This window comes from Ictalurus punctatus, chromosome 6 (assembly GCF_001660625.3).
Source record: "Ictalurus punctatus breed USDA103 chromosome 6, Coco_2.0, whole genome shotgun sequence".
Classification (NCBI taxonomy): Eukaryota; Metazoa; Chordata; class Actinopteri; order Siluriformes; family Ictaluridae; genus Ictalurus; species Ictalurus punctatus.
Window position 1 is genome coordinate 23947481 of NC_030421.2, and position 17249 is coordinate 23964729.

General features: G+C 39.2%; 2 protein-coding genes and 1 long non-coding RNA gene across 11 annotated transcripts in view; 1 reads left to right on the forward strand and 2 right to left on the reverse strand.

Moving 5' to 3' along the window:
• The window catches only part of LOC124628248 (uncharacterized), a 48688-nt gene extending 44764 nt beyond the window's left edge, over positions 1-3924 (reverse strand). For 4 of the 9 annotated variants that reach the window (XR_006982654.2, XR_006982652.2, XR_006982655.2 and 1 more), the window contains exons 1-2: positions 2876-3014; positions 2440-2512 (exon numbers count right to left, since the gene is read on the reverse strand). This is a non-coding gene — a long non-coding RNA (uncharacterized LOC124628248). Of the gene's footprint in view, positions 1-2439; positions 2513-2875; positions 3135-3796 lie in introns of those variants that run through there. The other 5 variants (XR_008396586.1, XR_006982651.2, XR_008396585.1 and 2 more) reach the window with 4 other exon arrangements.
• Positions 3194-5633, forward strand: sp9 (sp9 transcription factor). The gene is made up of 2 exons (XM_017469870.3): positions 3194-3333; positions 3717-5633. The coding sequence occupies exons 1-2, from the start codon at positions 3313-3315 to the stop codon at positions 5013-5015; spliced, it is 1320 nt and encodes a 439-aa protein (XP_017325359.1). The 5' UTR covers positions 3194-3312; the 3' UTR covers positions 5016-5633.
• Positions 5634-8973: 3340 nt separating this feature from the next.
• On the reverse strand, positions 8974-16459 carry cir1 (corepressor interacting with RBPJ, CIR1). The gene is made up of 10 exons (XM_017469868.3): positions 16296-16459; positions 14980-15074; positions 14454-14527; positions 14325-14338; positions 12722-12774; positions 12537-12585; positions 12278-12395; positions 11385-11491; positions 10275-10360; positions 8974-9969 (listed from the first exon to the last, which is right to left on the reverse strand). The coding sequence occupies exons 1-10, from the start codon at positions 16365-16367 to the stop codon at positions 9117-9119; spliced, it is 1521 nt and encodes a 506-aa protein (XP_017325357.1). The 5' UTR covers positions 16368-16459; the 3' UTR covers positions 8974-9116.
• Positions 16460-17249: the final 790 nt, after the last annotated feature.

Sequence of the window (17249 nt, forward strand, 5' to 3'; positions counted from 1 at the left end):
TTAATAATTTACCACTGACATTCGATGACCTTAAAAAAAGCCATTGCGCAGTATATTAGATAAACGTATGACAAATGCGCGTTGCCTTTTTTTTTTTTTTTTTAACAGAATGTGCCAGATTTTCCCCGTTGCGTGAATGTACTAGCAAAAGTGTGATGCAACAGTTTCGGTTGTTTGTAAACACTAAAGATTTCCCACATTTCCAGACTCGTGATATGGTGCACACAGATGACGAAATGTATCATCATAGCAATCAAGCGTTTCATTAGAGCTGAGCATCGCGGTGAGGCCAGTGTGAGACTCAAATTGAACAAACGCATGAACACTTCATGGATTTGACTATTTGCTCTTATAATTCATCATCATCATTATCTCTCTCTCTTTTTTTAAAATCCTCATGAAATTAAAATATTTAATACTGATTGATCAACAATAGGTTATATAGAACTGCTTGTTCCGGTTTATATTGTATTTCTCTCGTGCGTTAGGAGGAGGAACAAGCAGGTGGGTGTGAAGTGATTCACTAAAGGACCTGTGGATAACAAGGATTTAAGTTTGCACAGATTAGTTAATTATCCACAAATGCGCTTTTCCTCTTAAGGGTGGGGACACATCACTGCCAGCGGCAACAGAACCCAAAAAACCCCTAGTCTGTGTGAAAACCCCCACCAGCCCGCATCTTCTCACACGCAGCAAGCGGAGCTGAAATGATCCAGATCTAGCGCGAGAACGGGATCTTTTGTAAGAGGCCACCTTAACGAATAGGTCCGGATTAATCATTTATCTTTAGCTGCTTAAAGCAGTGATGGATGTGTCTCGTCACTCAGCCTCACCACAATAGATGCACAACGTTTTGTTCTTGCCAAATAAATCACCCGCATTGTTTAAGGTACATTGATCAGTCTAATGACTTGTAATAGGCTTCTAATTGGCGCAGAAATCTGCTCGCCAGGTAGACCAGCTGACGGCTCTGCTGTTTCAAATCGTGAACCGAACAGTCTTTATAAAAGAATCACTTCAATATTTAGGTACGAAAATACCACAGGTAGAATACCAAATAATATGCATGACAATTCTAAACTAATTAAAAGGAATGCATTCATTTAAATAAATTCAATATGCTATAAATATACACAGCATTCATAATACATGGAAGTACTACAATGTTTAATTAATGTAATTGTTTTTTTTTTTCAACTTTTTATTTATTTTATTTTTTTTAAATCAATCATCACTGACTTTGACATTTTGTAAATATCCCGGGGAAAAAATAGCCTCTTGTTAAATCGCATAAGAAATCTAATTTATCTACAGGATGTTCCGATGGTCCTGATTAATTAACAATTACGTGTATACTTGTGCATGCAGACAAATAGGACAATATCAGATCAGATCGAATCAAAATAGCATCGCCTTTGTCTAATACCCAAAATTGCTATATAAAATGTACGAGCACATTCGTTTAGGAAATCTATATGAATATGATTCAATGCATTACAGACAAATAAAACAATCAACTGTAATATGGAGTGCAAGAGAGAAAGTTGCACAGGCACACGAGAGGGAGACTTTTCTTAACTGCAGCCAAATGCGTTTATTTATTTATTTTTTTTAAAAAACAGATATTTAATGGCGTTAATTGTTTGCCTGTCAATTTACTGTAATTACAGAAATGAAGTAATTTTCGAGCCTCCGTCATGCGAATTTGAATAAACTTTTTAGATTCCCCTCTCCATAGGAGGGATTTAAAGCAAAGCGCTTTGGTGCAAATTGCGGCCGGGCTGCCTGGCACCGCTCAGCCTCTATAATGGAGCATTATTTGGCAATTTTGAATACTGTAATGCACAGCTTTCGGCGAGGCCATTTTCAAGAAAATTGCTTTAACTTTTAAAAGGATGATGATTCACTCTAAAGCAGGCCATTGTTAAATTATGCCATTACCCTTAAATGTTTTAAGAAGTAAAAAAAAAAAACAAAAAAAAAAAAAAAAACAAACCACCACACACATTGGTATGATGCATTGATCTTCATATAAAAGACAAAAAAGAAGCATCATTGAACGGTAAAAAGAAAAACGCAATAAAGAGGTGACAAAATACCTGTATTTAATGTATCTTTGTATTTTAAACAACAAGGAAAATCCCCGAGATATGTGCGTAATAAGTTTTCTTCTATTCTGTTGTCACGATACCGATCATTCTAAATCTTTCCTCATAATGCATTATAGATTTTAATGTTTTTAATGCCTAAAATTGTGTAAAGCGTCAGTGGAAAATGTGCGGTGGATTTAAAGTCGCATCCTCTAAGACGCGCGCGCGTTGCTTTTCCAAAGGCATTTAAACGGAGCGCTGCTGTGGGCGCACGCGCGCATTTACCCCCACAACAGCACACACACACACACACACACACGCACGCACGCACGCACACACACACACGCACCGTGATCTTTCACACCTGTTGTGAGATTAGTAATTCCCGTCTGATTTCTTCCTCCGGGCTTGTCTTGAGGTGACTGCAAATTACAAAACGTACGATCAGTGTACAATTATTTGAACCCTTCGTAAATATTGATCAAAAGGAAGAAAAAAAAAAGTCTATAAACTCAAACTAGTATCACAGTTGACATTAGTGTGTAAGATGCAAACAAAACGTTTGAAAGATTTAGGATAATCAGTTAAAATTGAACAGAATTTGTGTGTGCAGACTGCATGTTTTTTTTGTTTTTAATGAAAACATTTAAAATTCAAAATTTTGTTGTCACCTAGAGATATTTTCCTGTCATATAGCCTGTAAGCTGTCGCAGGAGAACGTCAGAAACGGCATCAAACATATCAAGACATCATGCACAAAAAACAACAACAAATCAGTCGCTTACCAGAGAGGACCGCAGACTTATTATACACCAATATGAGCTCTACTCTGTTATAAGTGAAGTGACTGCGTCTTGATGGCCATATAGCCTACATATTAAAAAAAAAAATCCTTAAAAATACCAGATCACTTGACGCTTGACAGTGGGATCCGGTACCTCGGTTATTGATTGACATTCTACTTTAGTATTTCTGTCATGGACACGTCTCTTATTGGCTGAACTCGACTCGTCGTTTAAGTATCCGCTGCGCAGATTGGCTGAGTGTCCCAGGCAGCTGTACTTCAAAGAAGGCGCTCTCTACAACTAGGTAGAGTGTGAAGCCTCAGCCAAGGGACGAGCGACCCGAGTGGAGACCTCAGCAAAACGCGTCCTGTCCGAGTCAAACTGGAACATAATAACACTGTAGTCCTGAAAAGTTCAGCATAGAGCAGTCACTGGTTATGGCTACTTCTATACTTGGGGTAAGTCGGCAGTTTTTACTGGAAGCTTGCTTATGACCTTTTTTTCTTCATACTTCTGTTTTCATTAGGCAACACTGAGCTCCCTGTAACTTTATACTGTTTTTGTTGCGTTTTTGAATATTAGAAAATAGCAACGCATTTACTTGCTCTAATAGCCTTTTATTTGTAAGTTACATTCAATTAAAGACGTCTGTTCAAATGGTTTATATGCATTTTAACTAGATTTCTTATTTATTTGATTAAACTTATTAAGTGTCCATGTGAAGGTATACTTTCCTCACTTCGGATTCTTTAAACCCTTCTCAAAGCATGATGTTTAGGTTTTCTTATATTGAAATATTGTTGCATAGTTAGGAACAAACTTTACTTTTTTTTTTTTACAGGAAGAGCCGCGGTTCGGAACTACCCCTCTGGCTATGTTGGCTGCGACCTGTAATAAAATCGGCAACACAAGTCCTCTTACCACTTTACCCGACTCCAGCGCGTTTTCCAAAGGCGGATTTCATCCCTGGAAAAGATCCTCGTCCAGTTGCAACTTGGGCTCCGGTTTGCCGGGATTCAGCGTGGCGACGAGCCGCAGCACCTCTGGACTAACAACCACGACGGGCACGAGCAATAGCGCGTTTTGCCTGGCGTCCACCTCGCCAACTTCCTCCGCTTTCTCCACCGAGTACAGCAGTTTGTTTTCTAACTCGGCGAGCGTTACCTCGCAAGAATCCGGACAGTCGGCGTTCATTTCCAAAGTGCACACGTCGGCCGAGACTTTGTACCCACGAGTGGGCATGGCGCACCCGTACGAGTCGTGGTACAAGTCCGGCTTTCACTCCACGATCTCGGGCGAGGTGGCAAACGGCGCGTCCTCGTGGTGGGACGTGCACACAAACCCGGGCTCGTGGCTCGAGGTGCAAAATCCAGCTGGCACGCTGCAGAGCTCGCTGCATTCGGGCACGCCGCAGACCATCCACTCCCAGCTCGGCGGCTACAATCCCGACTTCTCGAGCCTCACACACTCGGCTTTCAGTTCGACTGGCATCAGCCCAACGGCGTCCCACCTTCTGTCCACCAGCCAGCACCTGTTGACGCAGGACGGCTTCAAAACCGTCATCCCCACGTACACAGACACTTCGGCGACCAATGCCATGATATCAGGTGCCAGTTCAGGAATCGGGAGCTCGTCTAGATCCTCCAGGAGATACTCAGGCAGGGCGACGTGCGACTGCCCGAACTGCCAGGAGGCAGAAAGGCTCGGGCCTGCTGGTGCCAGTCTGCGCAGAAAAGGACTCCACAGTTGCCACATCCCAGGCTGTGGCAAAGTCTACGGAAAAACATCTCACCTCAAAGCGCACCTCAGATGGCACACTGGAGAAAGGCCCTTCGTGTGCAACTGGCTTTTTTGTGGAAAACGCTTCACCAGATCTGACGAGCTCCAGAGGCATCTTCGCACCCACACAGGGGAGAAAAGATTTGCGTGCCCGGTGTGCAACAAGCGCTTTATGAGGAGCGACCACCTGAGCAAGCACATCAAAACGCATACGGCCGGAGGTGGGGGCAAAAAAGGCAGCGACAGTGACACCGACACAAGTAACCTGGAGACCCCCAGGTCCGAGTCCCCGGAACTGATTTTGGAGGGTGTGAACCCGAGGGTCACGGTCAAAGAGCAGTCTCCTCATCACGAGTCCTGAGCGGCCTGATCCCGCCAACATGCGAATGACATTAAATGCTATCGATACAAAAACTTCTCTCCAAAAAACAAAAAAACAAAACCTGGTAGGTTATAATTAAAGGACAAAGACACGGGTCAGGAGTTGGATGAACTGTTTCGGTGACACTTTAGGCTTTTTTTTTTTGAGATAGGAAAAACGAGGCTTTTTATTAAGGCCCATTAATTGGGGATATGATTATTACAAAACTAAAACTGATTATTCCTATTTCACATTTCAGGCCGATTGTTAAAAACTATGTTCTGAAAGGTGATATCTAGTTCTGATCGGTTCGGTGCGCAGGAGAAAGAGGATCCAACTGAACACGGCTGGAAACGAGTTGAGCTAACTGTGTAGATATATTGACAAAATAACATGATATTTTTCCCTGTAAATGTTCCTTATTACTGTTTCGTGGTGGATCCTGAAATTCAGGGAGTTTTCTTTACTTTCGACGCACTTTGTGGATGTCAGTATGTATGTAACACAGCTATTTAAAATTCAGTTACTCCTTTCTTTACCTTGCTAAAAAATATATAAATGTTTAATTGTAAAGTCTCGCGTATAAGGCTTTCATTTTGTAATTAAAGGTATTTAAAATCAAAAGCTATTTTGTTGTGGTTTTGATGCACGTGGTTCATAATAATAATAATAATAATAATAATAATAATAACTTATTATTATTATTATTATTATTACTATTATTATTATTATTATTATCTCTTTATTATTATTTTTTTAGTGAGCGCATAATTAACCCATTCCTAAATTGTCTTCAGCAGTTACTCAGATCATTTGAACGTTATTTGGTGTTTCCAACCGAGAACATGAAATAACGTGTGTACTTTTAGAAACAGTATATCAATATTGCGGTTCTTAAATGCGCCAACGCAAACCGACACAGTTTCCCAATGGAATAAATCAATAGTTAATGCCCTGGAACATGCATTTTACGCCCAAATGAAAATCTTGTTAAATAGTATTAATTATGACTTGGAGCACATCACAGCCCCATGTGTCTTGTATCCGCGATTAGGGATTCGTGTCTTATCAAATATCTAATTAATCTCCGAGACATCATTTGTTCACGCGCTCTTTATCAGCGCTTTTCCGAGGGGGTTCGGTGACAAAAGGGCTCTGAATATTTATTTTAATCGGTCGAATTAACTGCTTACATTTGCATGTCAAACGGAAAATGTCCATTTAAGAGGAGGCTATGGTATAAAGCAGCTTTTAGCCTTTATAAGCGCAGCACTTGATTGGTGTTATGGGAACATTTCCCCCCTTTTTTCTGGATGCCACTTTTGAGAAGGAAAATGGGAAAAGCCATATGCAAATCGTGATTTTAAAATGCTCTTGTTGCGATGCAGTCAAATGGTCGCTGGATGTTATTTGAATATCAGTGGCCGCGCACTGAAAGGGTTCAAGGATGCTCTCTGACTCCTTTGTGTTTATCCAGTGCAGCGTCCGATCTGAAAGAAAGAAGCTGCGGTATAATTAGACTGCCGCTCAGCCTGGGAACCCAGGAGGGCTACACGTCTCAGCCAGGAAAAGCGCCTTGTGGGGAAGGAAGTTAAATTGACCAGAAGGCAATAGATGAAAATAATTTTCATTTCCTGTAGTAGGCTACGCTTGGTAGCTGGTCTTAGAAGCAATAATGAGGGCAAAATACACAAAAATAAATCGTTCCATTATCAGATAATTTGACATTTTACAGGCTTGAAACAGGCGGCAGTGAATGAATACAAAAAAGAAAGTCTAAAATGTAGTCGGCATCTAATTGTAATTCTGTTAGTGTTGTGCTGTATTTAATAACCAGCAGCAAAATTGTTGTCTTGTAAATTATATGAGAAGGGTTTACTTTATTTTAACAAACAACAGATGCCTGAATTGGATTTTCAGCCTTTTAAAAATGTAATGTCGGACAGCCGATTGGGGTTTTATTGCGGACACTGCAAAATGCGTGCTGCGGAAATGAGCGCTGTTTGGCCGTGAAGGCATTCATAAGCACGCTTTACAATTATATGGTCTCATTAAGATTTACAAACGGGAGAGTAGCCGGACGAGAATGAATCATTGAGAGGTGGCGGCTCGCCTGCGGTCCTGGACAGAGAGCGCCGTCAATCAGAGCTTTATTCCGCTTTGGCGGAATGCGCTCTTGCTGGGAGAGAGGCAAAAAGTCAAGCTTTGTTCGCGCACCACAATAAAGACAGATCAAAGAGCCGCGGTCTGTGCGGGATACAAGCAGGATGAGCACCATAACACTGATCAAGGAGCTCACACCGCTGTCCAGGGTCAAAACAAGGTGTCCATCTATAATGACTATCTACACAAAATTAGATACCTTCTTTTATGAGGATGTGCAAATCTCTAATGGGGCAAATTGTTATTATTAATAAGAATATAGGTAGTTGGCAGGACAGGAATTAAATATTTGGCTATGTAATTTTAGCAATAAACTCAGACATACTTGGCTCAGTAGTATACTCATCTTTTCTCCTCAATCTTGTGCTAACAGTGGTGATTATCACCATATCAAGCAAACGGACCTATACTCCTAGATGTATCCCACTGACATATTTTTCCTCCCCATGAGATTTCCACACTCATCCATGTATAAATTCTCAGAACGATCTTTCAGAACAATTGACAACAATTACATAAACATATATAAATATACATATATCAATGTCAACTCCGGATTTTTTTTTATTTTTAACAATGCACGTAAATATTCTTGAAAATAAGATCACTGGGTCACTTCCCTAATAGACAGCATTGCTGATTTGAACAGGTAGCTAGTGTAGTGCTTTCAGGAAAGACATTTGTACTTGAGTGCTTTGATGCTGTTTTAAGTAGGCGAGCTCAAGTGTGGTTTTTCTGATTAAAGTGGAAGAACAACTGTGAATATTGGCCAACTGCATACAACAACTTCAGAAGATAAAGGTAAAAATGATTATATGGTAAAATGCTGAAAGCTTAGCCTTTCAGAGTGTTTTTGTGAACAACACTGAGGACAGCGTACAAGTGCATGTCGTCGTGTGGAGAAGCTCTCAGCCTTCTCAGCGCTCCACATTTCCTCCCCGGGCCAGAGGAAAGCGGAGCTGATTTCAAGTGACGCTCATCTCATTCCACAGCATGAAGGTCAGGAGAGAGTACAAAACACCTAGACCTTATTTCAACACAGTGCACTGGTGACTTTTGCAAAGAAGTATATTAAACATAAACGATTGTAGTGTTGTTCTGCTTTAATTTTAAAATAAAATCCTAAAGAGATATATTAGTGCTGTTAGTTGGAAATTAGGCTACTTGTGGAAACTTTCAAAAGGAAAACACACAAGCGTTCATGTTTAACATGGAACCATTCTGATTTTATAAATATGAAATATGAGTTTTCTAGTAATATCATGTTTGGTTGATATTAAATGGAAACCAATCAATTTAACACAAAAACATGTGAATTATACCAGTAGGTCAATGCAAGCATGGAGGATACCTGTGATTATTACGGTAATTCATGCAATTTTGCTGGAAATATTTCAATTACTATTATAACTAAGGCATAATATCTAATATGCTGAAAGAGCTACTATACAAGTAAAGCAGCTCTATGAAACTCCTGGGGTTTTAATCAATGAACTTCAAAGGATAATGACAATGAATGATGGGTGTAGGAATTTCCCATGCTTCCTTGTAAAAGAACTGCCAAATCTGAACGGGACTACGCTTTAGTGCAACACATATCGTGTCTGAATACCGAGTTGGATATTGTCTCATGCTCAAAAAAAACAAAAAAAAAGTAAAACATTGTGAAGAAGCTAAAATACGCATACGAATGTATGAGAAGAGTTCTCGCTGTTTGTCAAAGTATTTTGGCGCCCTCTTCTGGGAATTTATTTTAAATTAGTGTTTTAACCATGGAATGAAAGAAAAGGTTCGATCAGACATACAAACTAATTTTACTACAGCAAACACAAACTCATTACAGGTCAATGTATTCCCAAAACAGTTTCACATTAAAACACAAGTCATATAATTACACCAATAGGAAAATGTTACTTCTGGGTCTCTCCCTCAAGTTTCCTATCTTGGACTTCTGTTCCTTTCATTCCCGACTCTCACCGTTTCCTTACCTCTACTCATGACTCTTTCCTTACTCCCAGTCCTCACTCTTATTCTCTCCCTACTCCTGCTCCTTACTCTCTCCCTACTCCTATTTCTTCCTTTTCCACATCTATTTCGTTCAAAGCCATCACTCCTCTCTTTCCTAATCGCCTTACTCTCTCGTTGTGTATCCCGGCTTTGACTCCTTCCTTTTTCATTTCTACCTCGGTCATTACTCACACTTCTTTGTTTGGTACTCCTTTCTTTCTCCCTTACCCTTTCATTATCCAAACTTGTATCCCCCCTTTTCCTCCCTCTCTCTTTACTCAAACTCCGATTTCTCTCACCATCTCTGCTGCTGGTTCTATGTTCACTCTTCTCTCCTCCACCTCCTCTTCTCTCCTTGTCCTTATTCCTCCATTCGGTCTCTTTGCTCTCATTCTGTAGGCTTTCTTTTCTATGTGGTGACCTCGGAGCTTTTTCCCGTCGTCTGTCCTGCTCGTCTGACTGCCTGCGTGCGTGCTTGTCTCGGCTACGCTTAGAATCAGGACTTGGAACGTGATTTCTATTGCAATGCTCCTTGTTTTTTCCTCTCTGTCTTCCGTCACTCTCACTATCAGAACTGCTGTCACTGGATGAGTCTATCCTTCTCTTCTTTTTCCCCTTCTCTTTTTTAGCTTTGTGTCTTTCGGGTTCAGACTCTGAGCTGCTACTGTCTGAGGTGCTGCTGGAGGAACTCTCAGTCGGCTTTTTCTTCGGTTTGCGTTTCTTCTTTTTCTCCTTTTTACTTTTCTTCTTCTTGTCCTTTTTCTTTTCTAGCCGGTCAAGTTTTCTTTTTTTTTTTAAAAAAAAGGAAACAATTGATTTAGGCATTTAAGAGAACTCAAATTATAAGAAAATTAAACAGCTGAATATAAAATCTATCTTCATTAGAAATTAACTATAAAATGCAATATATTATATATTTATATATATTTCTTACAGTCCTTATATTATTTTACCATTTTAATAGCAGTGGAATAATTACAAATCCCGAAGAAGATTTTTAGCAGATTATTATGCTGCACACAGGAATAATTTCACACTTCAGATACATTTCCACATAGCATATTCTGTTCCATAAATATTTACACACACCTGAGGAGCTTTTGTTTCTGCTTCGTGGTTAAAGATTTAAGGAACTCGACTTCAGGATCATCTTCTTCCTCACTGGCCACAAACTCCTGTGGTAGAAGTTCAGTAATTAATCATATTAGCACTTATACCACTGAGCTTAAGTATGCTACACCTACACCCAGACACAGAGATTTGGGCAGTCAGTCGAGTACCAAAATAAAGAATGTATGGGAAATGGAATTAGGAATACAAATAAGTGAAGAGTTTTGGGAACATGCTATAGATAGGACAGGATACAGTCTACCACTTCTTGTGCCCGTCTTGGACTCATCCAATTGAAAGTTTTACATAGGGTCCATTTGTTGAGACTGTAATATATCCAGAAGAGGAAGACAAATGTGATAAATGCCATGGCTCTCCCTGTCATCTTAGCCATATGTTTTTCCTTTGCTCTGAGCAGTATGGGTTTTGGACTGCTTTCTTTACTATTATGCCCAATATTTTCAGAGTACATCTAAAACCTTGCCTATTGATTGCTATATTTGGGATTCCTGATGCCTCAGTTCCATTAAGCTCTATACAAAAAGATATAGTTTTCACATCCTTAATATATAGGGGGGGAGAGTGAATTTGAACAAAGTGTAAAAGAAAAATTAAAGAGTACAGAGTGCTCCTTTTTTGTTTACACACACACACACACATACATATATACATATACACACACACATACATACACACACACACACACATACACACATATATACATAGATGCAAAAAATGTGAGTTGTATTGCATCTGTGACAGGAGGTATTTTTTTTTAAATAAAAATATTTTGGAAAAAAAACAAAACAAGAATGTGTATGTAAAGGCCAATAAACATGAGCGCCACAAGCTCTATAAGCTGTAAAATGAGCAATGTTCCTGCTCCCCTGCTTTCCTATAATTTCGGTAGTTTGTCTCATCAAGCCTGCTCTCTTGACTAAACTTGCTGTGACTGGAATCGCTGTGCCGCTGTCTGATAATTGGCCGTTTTGCTGCAATCACACTCTCTCTTCTCCTTGCTCGGAACTAGGCATGGATATCATTGGTCTTATTTGAGCCTGAGGGGGTCGGGGGGGACCTGGAGATTACCTGTGCTGGATCACAAACAGTGGCGTTCCTCCCAAGGACACATTTCTTCAGCGCAAACCCACTGTTCCGCATCTCTGCCATTAACTCGGAGGGGTGCATCGACGGGCCTGTTTGCACAAAACACAACATCATGGTCACATTGATGTGTGTGTGCATCCCCCTCAGAGGGGAGCACAGCAGCAGCTTTGTTAACAGAAAGGGACACCAAATCAACTCACTCGTCCCCTGACTGGGCAAATCACACTGTATTATTCTGCCAAAGCAGTGGTTAGAGCAAATCAGAATACACAATAATTGCATTTTTCTGGCAGCTCAGGAGGAGGGCCAGTTTGAGAACTGTCACGCTGGACCCAGGAGGAGTAAACACATTACTGTACTGCTATACGCTCTGATTACAGTCCTCAGCGCACACAACTACTGCTTCCTGCACTGAGAGGCATTCAAGAGACTCTGGATCATGACTGCCCCAAGTAAAAGCACTGCTGATGATTCCTGATGCAAATTTTGCTGTGATGTAAGGGTTTCATTTATAGTATGCACATATGTGCCTTGTTATAGTCTAAAGATATAGTCTAAAGCAATAAATATAGTTTGCACAAATTCAACAACAGTAAGCATGCCATCAAGCCTTCTCAGGATCAAGGAAATGTAGTATCTACCTTTAATAATGTATTCTAAGATGACAACACTGCCATCTTCAGGGCCAGAGAAATTCAGCACAGAGTTTTTCCATTCACAAGCATTGCAGTTAATAATGAATTAGTAACATTACAGACAGCAAAAGATTAGCAGTTGTTTCTGTCAGTTTATGACGTCTATTTAAAAGCATACTGATACGTAACAATCGATGATTATGTAAAAATACTATGAATTAAAGAAAAAAAAAGATTTACCTGCTTCATCATTTGTTACAGAGCTGGCGTTGATTCCTGACAGGCCAAAGAGAGGACACTCCCTGTCTGTGTTCACATGACCCCACTTATGACACTTGATACACCGTACATTCCGCACCTACAGAATAAATGTCAAAAATTCACTAATTGCTCTATTTATATGTCTATATGGATCTAAATTATAATAAAGTACAGTGACAGAGGTCAAAGTACTGATACTGTTAAAAATCGGAGAGAAGATGGTCAAATAAAGTCTAACCTGGATCCCAAAAGGCTGATCTCTGATGTTCATGTCATCTTTAGCATACCTAAAGAGGAGTGGGAAGTAAGAGAACAGAAGGACGACGTTATCAGTATTAGGATAAGTCTTACTCATTTGAACACACACAAAGAGTTCAAAAAACAAGCAAACAAGCAAACAAACAAAAAAAAACAACAACTTACTTTTCACGAGGAGCTACCTTCTGCCACTCAAACTTATACTCAGATTCTCCTTCCTGTCAAGACGATAAAAAAACATTATAGCATGGGGATATGGATTTGTCATATGGATAATGTGAGGAATGATATAACAATCAACTTCTATGATATGGCTGGAGTCCCATATGCCTTGCAGAATCTGCAAAATGATGATAATAATAAAAAAATAAGAGGGACCATAAAAATTGTTTTTTTTTTATTTAGTTCTGCCCTGAACAAGCTATTTCACATAACAAAATGTTTACATATAGTCCACAAGAAACAATAATAACCGAATTTACACAAATGAACCAGTTCAAAATACATACCATACATACACTTGGTTCTTAATTCTATGTGTTGCTATCTGGACGATCAACGACTGTTTTTATGTTTTGTGATATTTGTTTATGAATCCGTTGTTCATCCTGAACAGTTAAACTGCCCACTGTTCTTCTGAAAAATCCTCCAGGTCCTGCACGATATTCGGTTTTCCAGTATGTTCTGCATATTTGACCCCTTTCCAACGGTGGCTATACAACCTTTTCACACTGAGGACAACTGAGGGACTTGTACAGAACTATTCCAAAAGGTGCAAACATTCACTGATACTCAAGAAGGCAACACACTCCATTAAGAGCCGGGGGGGATATAAACTTTTGAACAGGTTGGTCGGTGTAAACTTATTATTTCGTCTTCTGGGAAAAATGTAAATATCTTATGTAGCTTCTGAAGGGCAGAACTAAATGAAAAAAAAAACCTTTATACACTTTATTATTATTTATTTTTTTCAGCATTTTGCTAATTCTGCAAGGTGTATGTAAACTTATGACCTCAACTGTAAATTGCTGGATTGTCAATAATTTTATAACACTAACCAACTCAACAGTCAACACTGTTTGGTAAGATTTGTAAATGTGCCATTACAATTTTGCTGGCATAGCGTGCATTGTGAAAATGTTTCCAAGTTCTGTGAAAATCACAGGTTTATATTAGTGTACTCAATCTAATACGTTATCATTCCTCATTCACAGAGACTTGTATGGCAGAAGCGGCACATAATTGAAGCCCAAATAAAAAAGTGCTGTGATTTAACAGAGAAAAATATCAGATTGAGGACATGGGGAATTTTTCTGTAAGGACAAAAACATGTAACGTTAAGTGAAACAGTCTTAACTGTCGGCACTTTGTTACAGCCAGTACATTTTGCAGCACAGAAAAGTTTAAGACAGAGGACTTTACATTTAGCGGTTTCTCGGTGATGTGACCAGCCTTTTATAGTGTTAAATTCAAGACAGAGAATGAAGACACAGGAGCTGGTGTGGAAACAACTGTTTACAGTGCAAGTCATAACAGGAAATAACTTTTGGACATTTCATGACATAAAATATAACTACAAATGGATGAAAAAAAAAAACTATGATGCATCACCCATGAATAACCCACCATCCTGTCTGTGATTATTTTCCTATAAGAGCACAACCCAATCATGTTTAAATACTTACATAAACCACTTCATCTAAAGCATTTCAACATTTTTTTAGGACTTAGGACTTAAATTCCTACTTAGTAGCATGACACAACTTACCTCTTTGGTTTCCTCTTCAAAGATCAGACAGTTCATGAAAAAAACAGACAGAAAGACAGGGAGTAAGTACACAAAATTTTATTTTAAAAAAATGCAGCTTCATCATCCCAATGATCAGAATTTAATTACCTTTGGATGCACCAGGAGGAGCTTCATACATAAAATTCAGGCCATTTTTCACCCGGTCGTCACCCATTAGCAGTCTAAAACACATCAGGTTGAATCGATTAAGAACATTACTACAGAAGGCAAACACTGCCACCACCAGGCAACATCAGGTATTTAACAAGGGATGAGACGTAAACTGCAATATTCCTGTGCTCACACACTCTACCTGTCAGCATATTATTAAAGAATCTCTTGTGCTGATGTGATCTAAGGAAATTCCTTCAGCAAACAATGCAATGCAAAGATTAACACAAACTTGTGCATAGGAAATCTGTACAATATGTATGAACAAGATGTGTTTGAAGCCCATTCACAACCAAACTGGTGCCCCTCACCCACACACAACCATGTCAGTGGATGGTTTCACCCCAAATAGCATGAAAGCTTGTACACTGTGCCAGTTAAACCTGTCCACCTTATTCAACCATTTTGAAGCATGCAGTTGTGCACAGTTAGTAACAAGATTCAGTTAAATCTATTGACTAACCTGTTGTTGTAGGTCTCCTGCTCTTTCACGTAAGCCTGCATCAGTTCCTCCTGCTTCTTCTTGTCGAAGGTTATTTTCTGCTCCGCCATCCATACCTAAAATATACATTATTCTCATTATTACATAGTCATAAAACCCAAAAAAACATACACAATCTTCCATTTACGCTGAATGTAGTCGATGTTTAGTACCTGAAGTTGGATTCTTTCATTTCACACTGAAGCTAGACAACACTATACACCTAAACCACCACAATCCAGTTCATCAAAACTGGACAGTCATGTTTGACAGGTCATGTTTCCAGTCTTCAACTGTCCAGATTCAGTGAATCTGTACCTGCCGTTGGCTCAGATTCCTGTTCTTGACTGACAAGAGAGGATCCCCACATCACCTTCTGTTGTTGTCAGGCTCAAGGTTTGGCATGTGGAATGTTCTGAGATGCTTTTCTGCTCTTCACGGTTGCGAACAGTGTTTATCTGAGTTACCACAGACTTCCAGTCAGCAAATTCTCATCGACAAGGCGTTTCTACTACCAGAACTGCTGCGGACTGGATGTCATTCACAACATTCTGTGTAAACTCTATGGATTGATGTGTGTGAAAATCCCAGGATATCAGCAGTTTCTGAAAAACTCGAACCAACAACCATGCCAGAATCAAAGTCACTTAGATCAGATGATTTTGACCTGTATCTGCATGATTGGAGGATGAGTGTTTAGGATTGTTTAAACATTCAATTTAAAGGCTATTATACTTTTCATCACCATACTGGTGAAAATAGTCAAATCTGTCAGTAGTCAACGTGTAGGACTATCCCATGCTCTACAGACAGTGTATGGGGGGGGGGGGGGGGGGGGGGGAGTCAACATGATTAAATAAGTAATAGTGACGTCTCTGAAACAAACATGGACAGCAGTACTCGTAGTACTAGGCAAGTACGCGGTTGCGGACGCAGCCTTGCTCTCTTGTTTGCCGTCAAACGGTTGAGCACTGCCGTGTGTGTATGTGTCCTGTCGCAAAATGCGGTGAAAACTCCCACACGACGTTAATAGTGTGTTTAAGGTGTTTACACGTCTGTAATGCACTTCGATAACGTGACTAAAACAGGAATACTCCACATATTTACTTCTAGTATGACTTTAGCCGGATTAAGGTCATCAATAAGCGCTGTTTACATGGGAGTTTCTTAATCGGGTTAATATCGGATTAATAACCGTACTGACTGGTACCATGCCAATAAACTCGTTAAGCTAGCGTTAGCAAACTTGCTAGCTAGCTAACTAGTTTGCTTTAAAAAATTAACTGAACTTTATTTACCTTTTTTATGTTGGATTTTGAGGCTGGGTGAAAATCCTTCTTGCACATAAAATTAGCAAACGACTTCCCCATGGCTGAACGCGGATACAAACGACACAAAAAGAACAGTCGCAAACTTCCACCAAACACAGCGGCTTGTTTACTAGTGACGTATCGGTAAAGAGTCGGCTCTTTGAGTCAGCTCTTTCCAATGAAAGTTGAGAGCCGACTCACATATACACAATGAGCCGTTTATTTGAATATGTAGGAAATTATGTTACTTTTTTTTTTTTATTCAAGAAACATGATTATACACCTTCGTTCAATTGCAAATATTAAACATTATACAGTTAAGCATGTATAAACCACGGTAAAGAAAAAGGTGCCAGGGGAAGGTAATATTATAAAGTATATAATAAAAATACAAAATAAAAATACAACTGGATATATAACTCTCAAATAAATACTTTGTAAAGCTAACAAATTTTTAAGTTCTTTATAGATTTCTTATTCAAAGACTAAGTCAGTCAACAAAAATTGAGTTACTTCAGTCAACAAAAGCATAAAGTTTGGTTTCTAATTAGTTAAAACTACATTTATGAATGTGAAATGTGGTCAAAAATATGAACAACTAAATTAAATAAAATCACTTGAAGCTAAAACGTACATTTTCTTATAAAAGTGAGAGGTGTCTTGAACACTGAATATTTTATTTAATAATTTTCTGTATGTTACACCACAATACAACTGAATAAGAACAATGGCAAAATAAATGCATGCAAAGTGGTTTCATGATAGTCATTGTAGAAAATACAGTTTATGTTTATACCTTTTTAAAATTTCTATAGAAAATGATTTGCTCTATAAAATCTATGGCTTACTTTTAAAAGAGCCCTCTTTATCATTATTTCTAAGATGATATCTATGGGGTAGGAAATGCTGTTACTGTTGCAGTGTCTGGACGAAGAGACACTG

What these genes read in the sequence shown, in the direction of transcription:
- sp9 (XM_017469870.3), top strand. Translation starts at nt 3,313, where the DNA reads ATGGCTACTTCTATACTTGGG. An exon ending in TGGCTACTTCTATACTTGGG is followed by an intron (nt 3,334 to 3,716) that starts GTAAGTCGGCAG and finishes TTTTTTTTACAG; the next exon opens with GAAGAGCCGCGGTTCGGAAC.
- cir1 (XM_017469868.3), bottom strand. Translation starts at nt 16,367, where the DNA reads ATGGGGAAGTCGTTTGCTAATTTTATGTGCAAGAAGGATTTTCACCCA. An exon ending in AAGGTAGCTCCTCGTGAAAA is followed by an intron (nt 12,586 to 12,721) that starts GTAAGTTGTTGT and finishes ACTCCTCTTTAG; the next exon opens with GTATGCTAAAGATGACATGA. An exon ending in CTGTTTGTGATCCAGCACAG is followed by an intron (nt 10,361 to 11,384) that starts GTAATCTCCAGG and finishes CTTCTACCACAG; the next exon opens with GAGTTTGTGGCCAGTGAGGA.